Below are 16788 nucleotides of genomic sequence, written 5' to 3' on the forward strand. Positions count from 1 at the left end.
GGAGTCGGAGTTCCCAGAAAGGGTTAGTTTACGTGGCGTGCTCCGTTGCTGTGTGAAGCAGGAGAGGGGGCAGTGGCAGAGGACAGGGGAGAGGGGGCGGAGGTTTCCTTCCTCAGACAGAAACAGAGCGTGCTGCGTTCCACCAGCTCATCCTTTGCTCCCCTCTCCTCCATTAGCACCCCCTCTCCTGCCTCACCTGGTGACGCATTGGCAGCAGAAGATAGAGCTTCTCTGCCCACACTGCTGCCCTGCCTCCTGCTCTTTTACTTTTTACTTGGTTGGACTTATGAACAAAATGGACTTACGAACAGCCTCTTGGAACGTAACCTGTTCATAAGTAGGGGACTATCTGTAATAGAATTGTCTAGACATAACAGCAAGGAAATTACAAAATTATCAGTATTGTTATCAGGTTGCTTGGCTGTGATCCTAAAGGTTAACAGAAGCACAAAGGCATTCTCATGGCTTCTATGTATTTACATGGGATTATTCAGCATACATATTCAGAACACAGAAATCTCTCTCCAAAGGAATATGCCGTATGCTCATGCATGGATTCGCATTTGTACACTATAGGGTGTTCCTAACAAACATCTGATTCAGAGATAATATTATTTGCCATCAACAGATTCCTTTCTATGACTGTAGTCTTCCATATATTACTCATATATTATTTGAAAAATTACCTTGTTGAATGTATTTATTTAAATGTGATATATCAGAAATTCATGTCAGATTAGTGGTATAGTAATTTGGCGCATTGAATGTCATTCATTACATAAAAATAATTCATATACAAGTGAATATGACTAAAATTCTTTGCATTGTTTTCTTTATTTACTATTTGTCTTTATATAATAGTCATAGCTAGTTTTTTTTTAACATTCTCTGTGAAAACTGTATGACCTTGCAAATTACTCTAACAGTTTGTAGAAGGGTAAAGTAAAAAAAAAGAAATCACTACAATAACAAATACATACTATTACTTATTTGGATGATCTATAACTTCCCTTTTATTATATTATCATTTCATTATCTCTTTTATTTCAAATGGCTTCAAAATTACAAAAGAAATTATGTTAATCAAAATGTAAGAAGTATATCAAGACAGGGAAGAACACATGTCCCTTTATTATGTGTATAAATAAAATATGAATAAATTGTTTCAACATATCTTTGCATACTGTAATTATATCAGCAATTTACCATAAAGGGAAATGTTTGATTGGAATGATAAGTATATATTAAAGTGATATTTCTACCTTTCAGTTCCTGCAACAGTGAGATGGGTGGTGACAAATTTGAAATATAAACAAACATAAACAAAAAGCAGAGCAGGGCTACTGTACAAAAATGTACTTTCCCCTGCAATCTTGTTATTTGCCAAAAATGTCAGAATAATGTAAGGTGGCAAGAACCCCTCTCTAGGGGCTGCTACAAGGTGGGGGTGTCAAAAAAGTTGAGATGGCAGCTGCAGTCATTTAAAAGAGCCGTCTCTTTTGTGCATGCACTGTGTGATCTATATAAAAAGGGTGGGATTCCGATCACATAATTTTAGCCGCTCTCAGGGGCCACCCTTGCTTCTCTCTATCCCTTTTTCAAAGATACTTCCTTAGCTAGTATCAGTCACCTCCAGGATTGGCTGGGGCATCAATGGGATCTGTAGTCTATCACTTACAGCACTGAAGAATTTGCCATGGACCAGTTTGGTTCAATAAAACTCTATTTAGTGTTTTAATTTTTCAGTCAAGACTGCAACCATCTTTTTAAAATTTAAGCATGCCTAAATTGTGTGCCTATATGTCACATATAGTATCAGCCTGAGTGCTATAACTACACTGAAAATACATAGCACCTATTAACCAAGATGTTAGAAATGGACAATGAAGGCAGAACCAGGAGAATGCTGCTTCTATGGGGACTGAACTAAATTCTCAAAGACCTCACAATGCCTGTAATTGAGTACAGGTTGGAATATGCAACTTTTGAGGGTTACAACTTGGTATACCACTTTGGGTATACTTCTTTCTTATTCTTTCTGTTCCTTAGTTTTCTTCTTCCACGCATGTATCTGCCATTCATCATTCTAAGATCACTGAGCATGATGAATATTCACCAGATTGGTTTCTAGGTAAGGGAGGAAATGCCTCCTGAAATCTTTGTTTTCTCTGAAGATTTCCTTGAAGATCTTATCATCCCCCTGAGCCTACTAATATCTTCCACTTGGGTGCAGTTGGACTACATAAGCAACAATACTTATCCCTGAACATTGTTAATGGAAACTTTTTGATGGCAAGCTAGTCTCTAAAATCAACTCTGCTTACATGCCCTCCAATAAGAGCAATGAGGTTGATGAGCACAAATGACAGAGATTTTCCTGAGGTGATTTGTTCCTTGTGCAATGACCTGCCATGGGATGAGGGCATGACTCCCTCTTTGACTCCTTTTAAATGTGTGTAACAGACTGCATTATCCAATTTCCTTTTAACTGAATTAATTTTCACTGCTATTAATATTTTATATTACAGTGTCTTATTTCATTTGTTTTTTTTACGAGCAACAAGACTTTTGCTTGCAATTTGCCCAGGAGTAGCTTTTGCTAAAAAAAAAAAAAAAAACCACTACAAAAGTATTATAAATAAAATAGGAGTGATTGGTGATGCATGTGGTGCTTTGAAACCAGTACATATTTATCCATGCAGTAAGATGTGGATGGCTAGGGCTGGCAGCGTTCCATTCACAAAAAGGTTTGGGGCATTGTAATATAATTTTTTTTTGCTTCTCTACTAGGGTTTGCTAATTTCACAGCTGAGTTCAGTACCTGATAATACAGAAGCTACTCCTAGTCAGCAACAGAGACACAACACATATTGGCTTACTAATGCCAGGCTTTCTAATCCTTGTTTAGGATTTCCAGATATGGGATGGAAAACCACTAGGGGGCAGCACAACAATACAGGAAAAACTATCCCTTTGATGCCACCCAGTGGTTGTCCAAACATTTGCAGCCTATATCTTGTAGCTCTACACTTGTTTCTCTAAAAAGTTGCTTACATACTCATTGCTCTAATTTTCCCAAAATAAACTGTCAAATGGGTTGATATCTGAAGGTCTGCCCCTCCCCTTTCACCTGTAACAATCTACCTGTACAATAATCTATCTGTACTTACAGGTCAATATCCAGAGTGACTCCCTGTTACAAGATGGGCAGAGATGAAGAAGGGGACCTTCTTGGCAATGGTCCTGTGGTTATGGACCCTTGTGGTAACTGTTCTAATACCACTACTGGCATCTCTCATTGTAGGCAACTCCTTCTTTACTACAGTATTACTCCCCCCCTTAACTTCAATTTTCTGCTTACTTCCCTGAGAGTAAAGCTTTTCACCCTCAGTCATAGTTGCTTCAGAATAGCAATATTTAGGATTACAGTGCTGTATTTGTGTGATTTTTACCTCTGATCTAATGAGATGTTTATGGCCACTGGCCTTTTTGCTATTATTTTGAGGAAGTCAAGGGCTGACCAGGAAGGGCAGTGGCTGTACCAAAATGGGCTAGAAGGCTATTAATGGGATTTTGGGGGTGTATCTGGGTTAAGACCAATCAGTTTATGCACTGATTCCGATCAAAAAAGAGAAACTGTTTTTTTTTCTTCTTGGTTTGCTTCCAACATTCAGTAGCACAATTACTAAAGGCTGCATGCTGTGCCACTTCTGTTTTATGACCTAATACTAAGCATTTTATTCCATATATATTCTATTTCAAATAAGGGCTTCCCTACTGGTACAGGCAGGCTAAATCTCAACACTGAGGTTCAAGGCCCTGCAGCCTGGAGTGGCGGGCAGCAGGGGCAACAGGAAAATGGTCTGACATCAATTCTTGGGTATAATTTAACACCAGGATTTTCAAAAACCGGATACTCAGAAGCATCTGGCAGCCTCTACTGTTGCCTAAGCTCCTTTTTTTTTTTTGAAATACAGTATGGTATTTTCTACTCCGAAATGCTGCTTATCCCCAGCTAAATAAACCTTCCTGTAAGGTTTAGTTGATCATCTGAAATTACTTCATCCGGATTCGATGCATAAAGGATTAATCGGAGTCTGTGCCGACGCCCACATAGCATCTGCCGGCACCTCCGTAAATCCGTGTTCTTGGAATCGAGCAGCAGGATCCGCGCAAATCCACGAAACACCGCGGCTTCTTTATGGAGTTGCCGGCAGGCGTAACTCAAGCGCTTCCGCGCTCCCCCACCCTAAATGCGTCGCTCGGGAAGAGACTTTGCTGCCCGCCGCGGCTTCCCCACGGCGATGATGCTGCAGTGACCGGTTTTCTTTTACAGCACTTTAACTGAGTGACTAGCCCGGAGGGAATCGCCGTTTATTTGAAAATCCAGAAGTAGCAGCGCAAACTTTGACCGGCGTCCGGAGAGCGGGCGAGGAGGTGTGGCGAGAGGCACGTGAGAAAAGCCGCTGCCTAATTGGATTGATCAGGCTCTTCCTTGTAGGTCGTACGCCAAACCTTTTTCTCCAAGGGCAGCCTTTCTATGTTGCAAAAGACATGGGAGTCGAGAATGTGGTTTAGCCCCGCGCGCCGAGTTATAATCCAGTACGTGTCCGTGCTGCTCTCTCCTGCTTTGAGGTCGCGGCCGGCCGCGACTCTCCGAGGCAAATTCAGAGCATCATTCAGGGAGCGCCACTTTTGGAAAGGGCGCTCCGTGCTCCCTGTCGGAAGAGCCCTGACCTGCCCCCCTTCCCTGTCTCCGGTTTGGCTCTGTGTTTACATTGTGACCTAGGACGGTGTTGTTCTGCAAGCAGTGCTATAGCCCGTCATAAAAGTTTTACGTAGTTCAGCAGTCAGGACCGGAGGCGAGGCTGGCGCCTGACGGAGGGAAGGGGCCTAGCCAGGCGGCTGGGCTGCCCACGCCGCCCGAGTTTGGCCTGGGTGCGCAGGAAGGGGCCGTGGCGGCTCCGTTCCCATCATGGGGGTGACCGTGGAGGCCCAACGAGTTTATAAATATCCTTTCGAGCAGGTGGTGGCCAGCTACCTCCGCAAGGTAAAGCGGGGAGCGCGGGGGCGCGCCCTTCCCCGGTCCTGGTTCTACTGTGGCTTGGCGCGAGCGCGGCCGAGTCCCGGTTCCCAGTCTCCGTCACTCGCCCTCCTCTTAAAGGCCCGGCGCTCGCAGCAGCACCTCCGCTCCCCACACGGTCCCGCAGGGGCTGCTGCTTGCCTTGCGCTCGAAGCAAAGCAGCTCGAGAGCCATGCCCGCCCGAGAGCACAGCTGTTCGGGCTGGGAAAAATGGCGGCGGCGGCGCCGTCAGACGTCTTTCTCATCTTAAGTCGGTTCGCTCCAAAGCCCCTTGTGTGTGCAGCTCCGGTTTCCTTGGCAGACTTGCCTTTGACTGCGGCGAAGCCAGGCTGTAAACATCTGTTCCTCACCAAGTGTATCCTCTTCGCCTTTTTCTGTGTTCCTGTTTCGGCCGCGGCTCTCTGCTTCCCTGTCTAGCTGTCGCATAATATGCGATCAGCCTTGTTCCTCCTTTGCGGGGGGAGAATGTGGTCGTGAACCTTTGTGTGAAGTGGTGTGCTTTTTCCTCCCTCAGCGATTCCTGGTGGACGGATGCTCTTAGTTTCATGTGTGTTTTGCATTACCGAGCACTTCTGTCCTTCCTTCCTTATAAACTTTTCTGCCTTGGATAATTCCCAAAGATGGTTTAGCTTTATCACTTTGGAACTATTGAAATCAAAACTGGTGCATAAACGCTGTATAGCTCATGCATGTCAGACTCTTATTAGCTACAGCCATGTTAAAATGATGTGCATAGCATAGTTTTCATTGTTACTGCTATCTCTCCTCACCTAGCCATAGACTTCAACACAGGTGAACTAATTTAGGGAAGTCTATCCCCCAAAAATGCATTTGGACAAGGAATAATTAATTTTAAAGGTCAAAATCAAACATTTGAAATTGGATGGAAGCCAGATGGTATCTATTTTAACTCAGGCAAGATTAGTGTTATACTAGAGTTTGCTGGTATATTTTGCAGGAACTTACTTTCCTGAATGCTATTTAAGGGAGAGTCCCACAAAACATGAATTGACAATAGTCGAATTTGCAAGTCACACAAACCGGAGTTGGCCCCAGCATTCCAGGTTGGGTTGCAGTAATGGAAAATTAGGGATCATTAAAAGCCATTTGTAGCTTTGGTTATAACATAGCTACCATCAGCAGCCCTAGTCAGTGGTAGTTCACAAAAGAGGGCAAATGCTAATCCTGCATATTGTGTTTATTTTGGAGTTTGTCTTGGTTGGTTTGTCCACATGCTACAGTGGCCAGATATGGCTTTGTCTCTTGGAACATTGTGGGAAAAACATAGACAATAGCATGGTAGGTAGTTTAAAAACTGTTAAATCAGACTGAAGGAGATTCAGGTAGAGAAAAATACCCAGGTATTTTTTTCTTTCTCTTTTCTAGAGAATGGTATCCTTATTCATTGAGGACTTCTGTGCACAAACAATTGTATGCATGAAAGCTAGTCTACTTCATTGAGATGTTCACACTGTTGGCACCAATGCCTGGAGTAGAAATTAAAATGTACACCAGTATTGAAGGTGAAACTGTATGGTGCAACCCTTCTTGAATATTTTCGTAATGCTTGAGTTGAGTTTATTATTAGACATTTAGTTGAAGTTGGCTTTTGGAATTGTAAGTTTTCACCAACTTTTTAATTACTAGTAATCATGATGATAACAGATAAGTTTGCTGTAGTTCTTTATCTGTTGACTTTTTCATATTGATGGAAAAACTCTGAAAGGAGGGGATAACCAAGGTTCATGTTTTTGTGGAGTGCTGTAGTCATGGTCATCTGAACATAGTTCTGTTTGAGGAGACCTTTGAAAACATTGTGTCCCGAAGCTCCAATTGATTCAGAATGGCCAGATATTGTATATAGACATATCTGTAAGTTCTAACAATTTTTTGAAATGAAAAGTAGTTTTGGGAAAGTGCACTTCCTTTTTGCATTTATTGTGCTTCTGATTATAGTTTTAAAAGGGAGATTTTTAAAGAAGTGACATTCATTTCTTCCTAATGTCTGGTTTTAGCCATTGGAGTCTGATTTCTGATATGGACATTCTTGTTCTCCTTTTGTCTTTATATGAATAGGAGTGCATAATTTGTTTAATTATAGATTGCATAATATGCTGACTTTATTGCCCTCTAGCTGTGACTTTTTAGAAATGAAAGTGAAATTAAAGAAATAATTACTACTTCCCTGCATGTTTTGTACTCCTCATACTAAGAACAGATGACCTTGTTAAAAACCATCTCTATTTTGTTCAAGGTGAACAAAGGATAGCTAATTTTTAAGCAACCAAGCACTTTTAATTTTATGGAGCTCTGTAATTTAATTTAACTTCACAGGTAGCCTTGTACATGTGAACTTTTTCTTTAGTTTCTATTATTTGTTTCTGTCTAAGAGAACAGATAGCTACAGGCGTTTTCTTCATCTAACAGTGTAAACTCACTGCTGTATTCTGAATCACATTCATTTTTAAATCTAGTCTTCTTAATATTTCATATCCTAACTTACACAATACTTTTTTTTTATAATATACCATCATGCTAATAAATTACAGTCACATCCAATGACTTAGTGTAATTTTGTCGTGTGTGTTACTAGTTCTCTATATCTTTCTGTCAGGAATTGTTCAATTCGCTTTTGCTAGTTTTGGCCATAGCTTTGCATTTTATGCTGAAAATCCTGCTTTAATAAAATTGATATGAGTTTTCTTGGTGTTTTTAGTGGTTTCAGGACTAATTTGTTGACTGTTTTTCCTACAGGTCATCATCCATGACTTGTAAATGCAGATGTTACAAATTAAATCAATTTACATAAGTTAATTTTTGCTGTAGCGTCTGTCGTTGTTCTACCATATATTAATGTATGTTACTTGTGTGATGGTCTATTTAATGAATAGTATTCTTGATAGAATAGGGTTTATTGGCAAGGGAAGAGGACAGTTCCCCATTTCCCATGCAGCCTCCTCAATATTTGTTCTGAAAGAGCCCTTGGAGCAGGTTTTGGAGGGTATAGTAGGAACTCATGAATTTTCATCCACAGATTTTCTAAGGGTTGCTGAACAGTGAAGGAGCAGAAAGGTGGCCATCATCTGCTCTATCTCATTCTAGTCCCCTGGCTAAATCTTTTGTCTCCTCCCCCCTTTCTGCTTTTCCTGTAAGTATTTGGTTATGTTGTGATCAGTCTTTTTTTTTAAATATAATTTTATTAAAGCCTTTTAACAAGATAAAAACTAACACAAACTAATATAAAGTAAGAAAGAAGAAAAAAGAAAGAAATCAGAGAAAAAGCAAAGCAAGAAAAAAAAGAAAAATAGAAAAGAAGGGAAAAAAGATATAAAGAAGTGGCTTCCGATATTCTTCACAGCAGTCATAAGTATAAATATGTTTTAACCTCTCTACGGTACATCATATTACTCTTCTTTCTATAATCTATCCTGTTTAATCATCAAAAACATAAATTACAAGTTCATTTTTTTCATTCTTGTGCAAAAAGTCTGTATGAGGCTTCCAGTCACCAATAAATGTAGATGGTGTCTTTTCTCTAATCAAAGAAGTCAGTTTATCCATTTCAGAGAAATCTATCAACTTCTCCAACCATTCCTCCATAGTGGGTAGTGTCAAATCTTTCCATCTCTATGCATAGAGTAATCTCGCTGCAGTAATCATATATTGAAATAATCTTCCATGGCTTTTTTTCTCACTGTTTGTCCATTAATCCTAAAAGGAAAAGTTCTGGTTTCAGTTGAATATTAATCTTTAAAATCCTCTGTATCAAAGTATATATTTGAATCCAAATTTTTTTAGCTTTTTTACGTGTCCACCAAGCATGATAAAGTGTCCCTTTATGTTATTCACATTTCCAAAATACGTTTGAAATGCCTTTATACATTTTAGATAATTTTGCTGGCATCATGTACCAACGATACATCATTTTATAAAAATTCTCTTTGAGATCATAACAATGTAAATCTCAACCCTTTTAATCACATATTTTCCCACTAATCCATCTGTATAGTATAATCAAAGTTCTTAGCCCACTTTATCATACATTCTTAACCTGTTCCTCCTTTTAACCACATATGTTCCCATTGATCCATCTGTATATTATCATCAAAGTTCTTAGCCCACTTTAGCATACATTCTTTAACCTGTTCTTCCTCTGTTTCAAATTTCAACAAAAATTTGTACAGGTAGTCCTTGCTAAATGACCATTCAGTGACTGTTAGAAATTACGACAGTGCTGAAAAAATGAACTTACAATCTGTGCCTGAAGATACAGCCATTGCAGCACGCCCGTGATCAAAATTCTGGTGCTTGGCAGCCCACCGACACTTATGACCGCAGGGGTGCTGCAACTCCCCCCACCACCTATCTCTCCCCCCCCCATTTATGCCCTTTTGGCTGCCCTGCACAGTGGCACTTGGCGGCAGCCCCAGGGCTGGGGCTGAAGTAGAGGCCCGAGGCATTCGGCAGTCTCAGCCAGCTGCCACCGGCCCCAGGCCTTGGCTTCAGCCCCAGCACCGCTGCTGCCACTGAGAAATGCTGCCTCACGCCCCATACTGCTGGCCTTTGCCATCTTGTACTGTTCCCCAAGCCACGCCTCTCCTTCCTTTCCCGGAGCCAGTGTCCTGTCATCCCATTCCTTCCTTAAATCTGGCCTCTCCTTCCTTCCTTAAACCTGGCGTCCCATCTTCCCATTCCTTCCTAAAGCCACGTGCCCCATACCTTCTGCAAGCCAGTGTCCCATTCTCATGATCCTTCAGAAACTTTCTGGTCTTCCCCAGGTCTCACAAGAATGGGACACCCGCTCCAGAGATGGAAGGAGAGGCATGGCTTGCAGAAAGTATGGGACACATTGCTTCAGGAAGGAATTGTAGGGCAGGATGCCAGTTTAAGGAAGGAATGGGAGGACAGAATGTTGGCTCTAGAAAGGAAGGAGAGGCGTGGCTTGGGGAATGACACAAGGTGGCAAAGGCCAGCAGCGTGGGGCATGAGGTGACATTTCTCAGTGGCACCGGTGATGCTGTGGCTGAAGTCAAGGCCTGGGGCAGTGACAGCTGGCTGAGACTGCTGAAGGCCTCAGGCCTCTACTTCAGCCCCAGCCCTGGTGTTGCAACCGATGAATGCCGCTGTGCAGGGTGGCCAAAAGGGCATAGATGAGTGGGAGATAGGTGGGCAGGGGGAATTGCAGTGCCCCTGGAGTCGTAAGCGCTGCTAGGGTAGCTGAGGCTTCCAGGGTGGCTGCGGCTCTGGGCCGCACTGCAGCACCCCCCAACTCACACGTGGCCTGCACCGGGCCTCCCAGGGCCTCCCCCACCCCCTGAGGCATCCCTGCACTCCTTACCTGGGACTCTGCTCACTTAATGACCTGCAATTCTCACTAAACGATGGCAGCCAGGAGGGCTGGGATTGTGGTCGCTAAGTGAAGCAGTCACGTGATAATTCACTTAACCGCATTGCTTAGTGATCTAAATTCTGGTCCCAGTTGTGGTCAGATAGCGAGGACTACCTGTACATTTTAGCAATTACATGTTCATCATCAGTACACGATTGTATTTCACATTCTGACTAACTTTGCTCCATACCATAAGTCTTTTTATCCATTTTAAATCTTTCAAGTAACTGTAAGTGGGAAAACCATTGACAACTATATCTTTCTGCTATTAGTTCTTCTGTTGCTTTGATCTTAAATTCCCCTTGATAGTTTTCCAATAAGTCAACCGTTTATCTGCCATTTCTCTTCTATAATATGCTTCTTAAGCTAAGATCCATAAAGGTGTTTTTGGGCACAACCTGGGTTTATATCTATTCCATATTCTCAATACAGCATGTCTAATAAAATGATTTTTAAAGTCTACATTAATAGCTTTATCATACCATAAATATCCATGCCATCCAAACCTCAGGTCGTGATCTTCTAACTGTAAAAGTCTCTTGTTTCTCAACAACATCCATTCTTTCATCCAGACCAAACAACAAGCAGTGAAATACAATTTTAAATCTGGTAAACCTAATCCTCCTCTTTTCTTTGTATCTTGTAACACTTTATATTTAACTCGTGTTTTTTTCCCCTTGCCATATAAATTTAGATATATCTTTTTGCCATTGTTTAAATGGTACATCTCTTGTCAAAACAGGTATTGTCTGAAACAAAAACATCATTCTTGGCAAAACATTCATTTTTATCACAGAGATTCTCCCCAACAGTGACAGTTTTAATTTCTCCCATTTTAACATGTCCTTCTTAATTTCAAATTGCTTCCCCCCCCCCCCATAATTTAAGCCACGCATGATTAAGGAATGGTTGATAAAGAATCTGTTTGAATAATGGAATTGGAAACTTATTTCATGATACCAATAAGTATTGTTTATATAGTGTGTAAACTTCTCTATTGGTGTGGTAGATTTAATAAAAATGTGATGTTTCTAGGTTTTCTCAGCATTTAATGTCTTTTTAAAAACTATTTTCTCAGAATTTCCATGTGTGTATTGAATTAATGCAGCCTCTCTTAAGCTGTGAGCATTGTTCTACAGCTCTTAGTAGTGGGTCTATTAGTTGGGCAATTCTGTTTTCCATACCTGAATCTTCAGTGAATTCCAGTCATGCTTCCTAAGTACTGATACATATCAGAAATACAGTACAAGGCAAAAACACTATAAAAACTGTGGAGTCCTAGGGGTTCTCTGAGCTTGGTTGTTTTCTTGCAAACGTTTCATTACCCGGCTAGGTAACATCTTCAGTGCTAAAATGGAATAGGGTTTGCTCTCTGTTCATATACAGTGGCATGCCCTGCCAGGGTTGGTGGGGGTGTGGGTTTTGTTTTGTTCTATTTTTTTCCCCCTCTGGTAGTTCCTTGATTGAGGTATTGTTTACTGCTTGTATGTCTAGTGGTAATCTTGGTGTTAATCTCTGCTTATCTGGGTGATGATTGCTGGTGAGGAGATGTTCTGGTCTTTTGTTTTCCTTTCTATTGTCTCTTTTGAATAGTGTGTAGATGTTGTTTATTTCTATGTGCCTGTTGATGGCTGCCTTGTCTGAATACCAAGATTCCAACAATTCCCTTGCATTTTTGGATTTAGCTTGGTCTAAGATGCTGACAGTTTCCCAGTTGAAACTATGGTTAAGTCTGTCCATGTGTTGTGAGATTAAGCAGTTTTCATCATGTCTTCTGACTGCTAGTTGGTGTTCATGGATGTGCTCTGCAAGCCTTCTGCCTGCCTGTCCTACATAGTGGTTATTACAGTCCTTACACTGTATGTTGTAGATGACTCCTGTTTTTTCTTGGGCTACTGGGTCTTTTGGTTTGCTTAAGATGTTTTGGAGGGCTTTAGTTGATTTGTGTGCTACGGAGATGCCATGTGGTTGTAATAGTCTGTTGGTAGTTTCTGAGACATTTCTGATGTATGGTAGTAGTATCCTTTTCATAGCTTGTGTTGGTTGTGTTGTAGTAGGTTGAGTGGTCAGGCACTTTTTGATAAAGTTGTGTGGGTACCCATTTTGTTGGAAGATGTTGTATAGGTGGTTTGTTTCCTTTTTCTGCTGTTCTGGGTTGCTGCCATGCGTTTGTGCTCATTTGAATAATGTTCTTACACAGCTCCTCTTGTGGGAGGTAGGGTTGTTACTTTGGTAATGGAGTACTTGATTAGTGTGGGTTGTCTTCTGATAGACTTGGGTTTCTAATTTGCTGTTGTTTCCTCTGCTGATGAGGATATCCAGGAAGGGTAGCATGTTGTTGTTTTCTTCCTCTCTGATGAATTTGTTATCTCTATGTGCCATCAACAGGCACATAGAGATAAACAACATCTACGCACTATTCAAAAGAGACAATAGAAAGGAAAACAAAAGGCCAGAACATCTCCTCACCAGCAATCATCACCCAGATAAGCAGAGATTAAACACCAAGATTACCACTAGACATACAAGCAGTAAATAATACCTCAATCAAGGAAGTACCAGAAGGGGGAAAAAATTAGAACAAAACCAAACCCACACCCTCGCCAACACTGGCAGGGCATGCCAATGTATTTAAACAGAGAGCAAACCATATTCCATTCTAGCACTGAAGATATTACCTAGCCAGGTAATGAAACGTTTGCAAGAAAACAACCAAGCTCAGAGAACCCCTAGGACTCCACAGTTCAACCCTGAGATACCATATTCACTTCTATTGGTAACATTATAAAAAGGCTGATAGATTGTAAAAGAGTTTTCTGATCTAAATTCTGCAGCCACAAGAATCATAAAGATAACATATAAAATCTCTTTATATTAGCATGCTTCATTTAATTTGCTCTATATTTTAATTATTCTTACACTAAAGCTTAAATAAGATTAAAAGGAATTCAGACTCTCTTGTCTTTAATTACTGATCCTTTAAGCCAAGGATAAGAAATTCTTACTCTCAAGTGAAAGTCTTTTATTTAGGATCTGTTATCTTTACTATGCAGCTTTTAAGGATTCACCCTTAAACACAATTGTGTGAGAAATAGATATTGAAAAAAGGCATAACACACACCTTAGATGATATCGTAATGTCTGTGTGTCTCTTTTTCTTAAGCTGAATTCAGTCTTGTTTTTATACATCAGTAATTATATGTTATATTCATCAATTCTAAATTCTCTCTACTCAGATAAAATATTCCTTGCTGTGTTTTAATTTTTGTTTTGGCAAACTTTGCCTCAGTAGATACAGGTAACCTTCAAGTTATGACCACTCGTTCAGCAAGTGTTCAGACTTGTGACGGTGCTGAACGAGGGGACTTAGGATGGGTCCTCAAAGTTCTGGCCATCACAGCATCCCTGCGGTTATGCAATCGCAATCTGGGTGCTTGGTTTCCAGCTCTCGATTATGACATTGCAGCGAGCTGCAGTCATGAGATCACAATTTCTGACATTCCCTGCTGGATTCCCATAAGCAAAATCACTGGGGAAGCCGGCAGAAAGTTGCAGTCATGTGAGTTCCTCACTCAATGACCTGTGTGGTCCTCGCTTAGTGATGGCAACTGGGACTGCAGTTGCTAAGCAGCTCAGTCATGTGATATGCTTTACGACTGTGTCACTTAGCAACGGCAATTCTTGTCCCAGTTGCTGTCATAATGTCTTACCAAATATCTGTACCAACACCTCACTGACCTTGCAGGGCTGAAAAGCTATGCAGGATTGGTCCTGGTTAGTACTTGGATGGAAGACTACTATGGAGTATGGCTAGACTGGAAAGCTGAAAACTGTCCTCAAAGAAGGCAGTGGCAGACTGCTTCCATGATGTTGCAGGGACACGTCAGTGAAGTTCCCAGAAATCAAACTTCGCTTGAAGGAGTCTTTACCTTCCCTTTGTTTTGACAGATCTTACATAGTATGCCCATTACCTAACATCTTATTTAAGTTTTCACAGTATGCTTAAAGATTATATTTTTCTTACATTTCTTAGCAGAAGCTCCACTTACAAAGTAAGTTGACGCTGGTATAATGGTGACACTTATTTTAATTTTATTTGATTGTACATGTGAGAAATAAATGCATTTTCAGAAATAGTATATAAAGAGGTAGCAATATAAATCAGTAAGTAGCAGTATAAATCAATAGCAATATACCAACACTGAATCTCAAAGTTCCTCTGTCTTTCAACAGACAGCAGAGGGAGTACATTGTAATCATAGCTCATCATATGTCAGGATTCAAGATATTTATATATTTATGAGATATTCATGAGGTATATTTATATATTCCGTCTATCTATCTCATGAAAGCATATTCCACCTGCCCAAAGCATTGAAGTGGGGCCAGTCTGCCTTGATTGTTACTTGCTTATGACAATAGTTACCTTTGCCAATTGAAGTGAAGGATTGTGGCTGATGGTTGTTTAGAAGGGGTGCCGTGGCACTTCAACAACTTATTCTGAAGGAGTCCTTCCCTTGAGGCAAAATATTCTTCTGAAGATCCTGATAGCCCCAAGATAAGCCAGGAAATGATGTAATGCTGTTCTCTGCTTTATTTGTTTATTGTATTTGTATGTTCTGAATCAGCCAAGGATTCCCACTACCTCCATATAGGCATACAGATAATTCCTTGGTGTAATGTCTGATCTGGTTCTTATTTATTGAATACATTTACACAGTTGACCACAAGATGGCATTAAATTGTTTTGAAGGCACTGAGCAAGTTAAAGAAGTTTGTGTTTTTAGAAAATATTAGCCCTTTTCACTGATAAAGCTTTCCACTAAGGTTGCTGATCTGTATTGTTTTCATTTATTTGAAACAGATGCCTCCCCAACAATGAAGTATTCCACCATACTACATGCTCTTCAGTTTTCTTTTCCATTTTAATTCCCCATTTTTATATTTATATATAATAAATATATATATTTCTATTTAGTTATGACATTGTCAAACCATTAACTGTATATGGTACTTGTAGAATAGAGATGTAAGATCTTCCTTGCTTTCTTTTTGCTTTTCCTGTGTAAATGGGGTGTTGCATTTTATAGAAATCCATTACTAACTCAGACTTGAAATGTTTACCTCTCATTTAGAGTAGTTGAGGCGTTAGGTTTAGATGAATTGCATTTCTTAATTTATAAGTGGCATTTTCTTATTGTCTTGAAGTGAAAAAGTGGAAAGGACTTCTTTGATTTAGGACACATTTGCACAGACATGCTTGTGGTTCTTCTGGGTTGGGGTTACCTTATTGTGGGACTCACAGTTTATGGTTTAGCTGCTCAGAATCCTACAACTGGGGGTATTATACAAGAATCATAAAATAATTAAATTTGACCTATAAATCCAGTTAACAATAATTTAATAAACCACAATTTAGCTGATGTATGAAACCTGCCATTGTTTTGGGAAAGGAGGCTATAGAGGTAGGTCTGCTGCTCTATTTCAGCTAAGTTGGGATTGGCAACTTCCTACAAGGTATCTTCCTTTTCCTTTTCTTTCTTTTTTCTTTTTTTTTCAGTTAGTGAATTTGCATATTACAAGAAGTCAAACCAGACAAGCCATGTTAAGAATTAGCATGGTGTGCAAATCCAGCCACTGGGAGTTGTAATCTGTGGTTCATTTAGTAAGTTTGTAAACCAAACCAATTACAGGCCATGCAGTAACATGACTAAACCATGGTCTTGTGAAAAATGTGAACTTGGTTGATGTAGTTTATTCAGCAATATGGGAGAATCTCAGCATGAAGACACAGATCTTGTAGAAGGACAATAATGATGTGCAATGCAGAGCAAAAATCTTCTGCCTGATTTTGGAAGAAAATTCCTTTGTAGATTTCTTGTGAAATTTGACTTGTGTGTCATTTTATCCATTTTCTTATCCATTATTTGATCTATAATGGTCAGAAAGCGGTTGGGTTTTCCACTGTGCTATTGCATATTGCAACCATATACCTGAAATAGGGATGCAGCAGCAAAAGCCAAAGAGGATGAGACCATCCCCTTAAAAGTAATCAAATGACTTAGATGCTGCTTTAAAGCAGGTAGTTTCGTATGGATATCAAATGAGCCTTCCAGAAGTGAAAGGACTCCTTTTGTTTCAGAATGGCTTTTGATTCCATGATATGCTACCATTTACAACTCCACTGTTTCTAGAGAGACCTCCAACCATCTGGAGCAGCAGGGAGGGAATGGGTCCTGCAAAGGAAGAGCTGAAAAACAATTACCTTCTCCTTTCCATTGAAGGTACTTTCTCCTGAATAGAGTTCAAGGGAGCA

General features: G+C 40.3%; 1 protein-coding gene across 4 annotated transcripts in view; it reads left to right on the forward strand.

The window, feature by feature from the left end:
• The first annotated feature begins 4533 nt into the window (after positions 1–4533).
• PRELID2 (PRELI domain containing 2) overlaps positions 4534–16788 on the forward strand; it is a 44993-nt gene continuing 32738 nt past the window's right edge. For 3 of the 4 annotated variants that reach the window (XR_015794743.1, XR_015794744.1, XM_088133694.1), the window contains exon 1: positions 4789–5050. Coding sequence is in view for 1 of the 4 variants with exons in the window: in XM_088133694.1 (XP_087989820.1) it covers positions 4976–5050 (75 nt within the window). In the remaining 3 variants the exon portion in view is untranslated. Of the gene's footprint in view, positions 4603–4788; positions 5051–16788 lie in introns of those variants that run through there. The other variant, XM_007426404.4, reaches the window with a different exon arrangement.

The sequence above is a fragment of the Python bivittatus genome, unplaced genomic scaffold, assembly GCF_059951505.1.
Source record: "Python bivittatus isolate LINGU-HERP-01145 unplaced genomic scaffold, Pbiv_v1 ctg000080_np1212, whole genome shotgun sequence".
In the NCBI taxonomy this organism is placed as follows: domain Eukaryota; kingdom Metazoa; phylum Chordata; class Lepidosauria; order Squamata; family Pythonidae; genus Python; species Python bivittatus.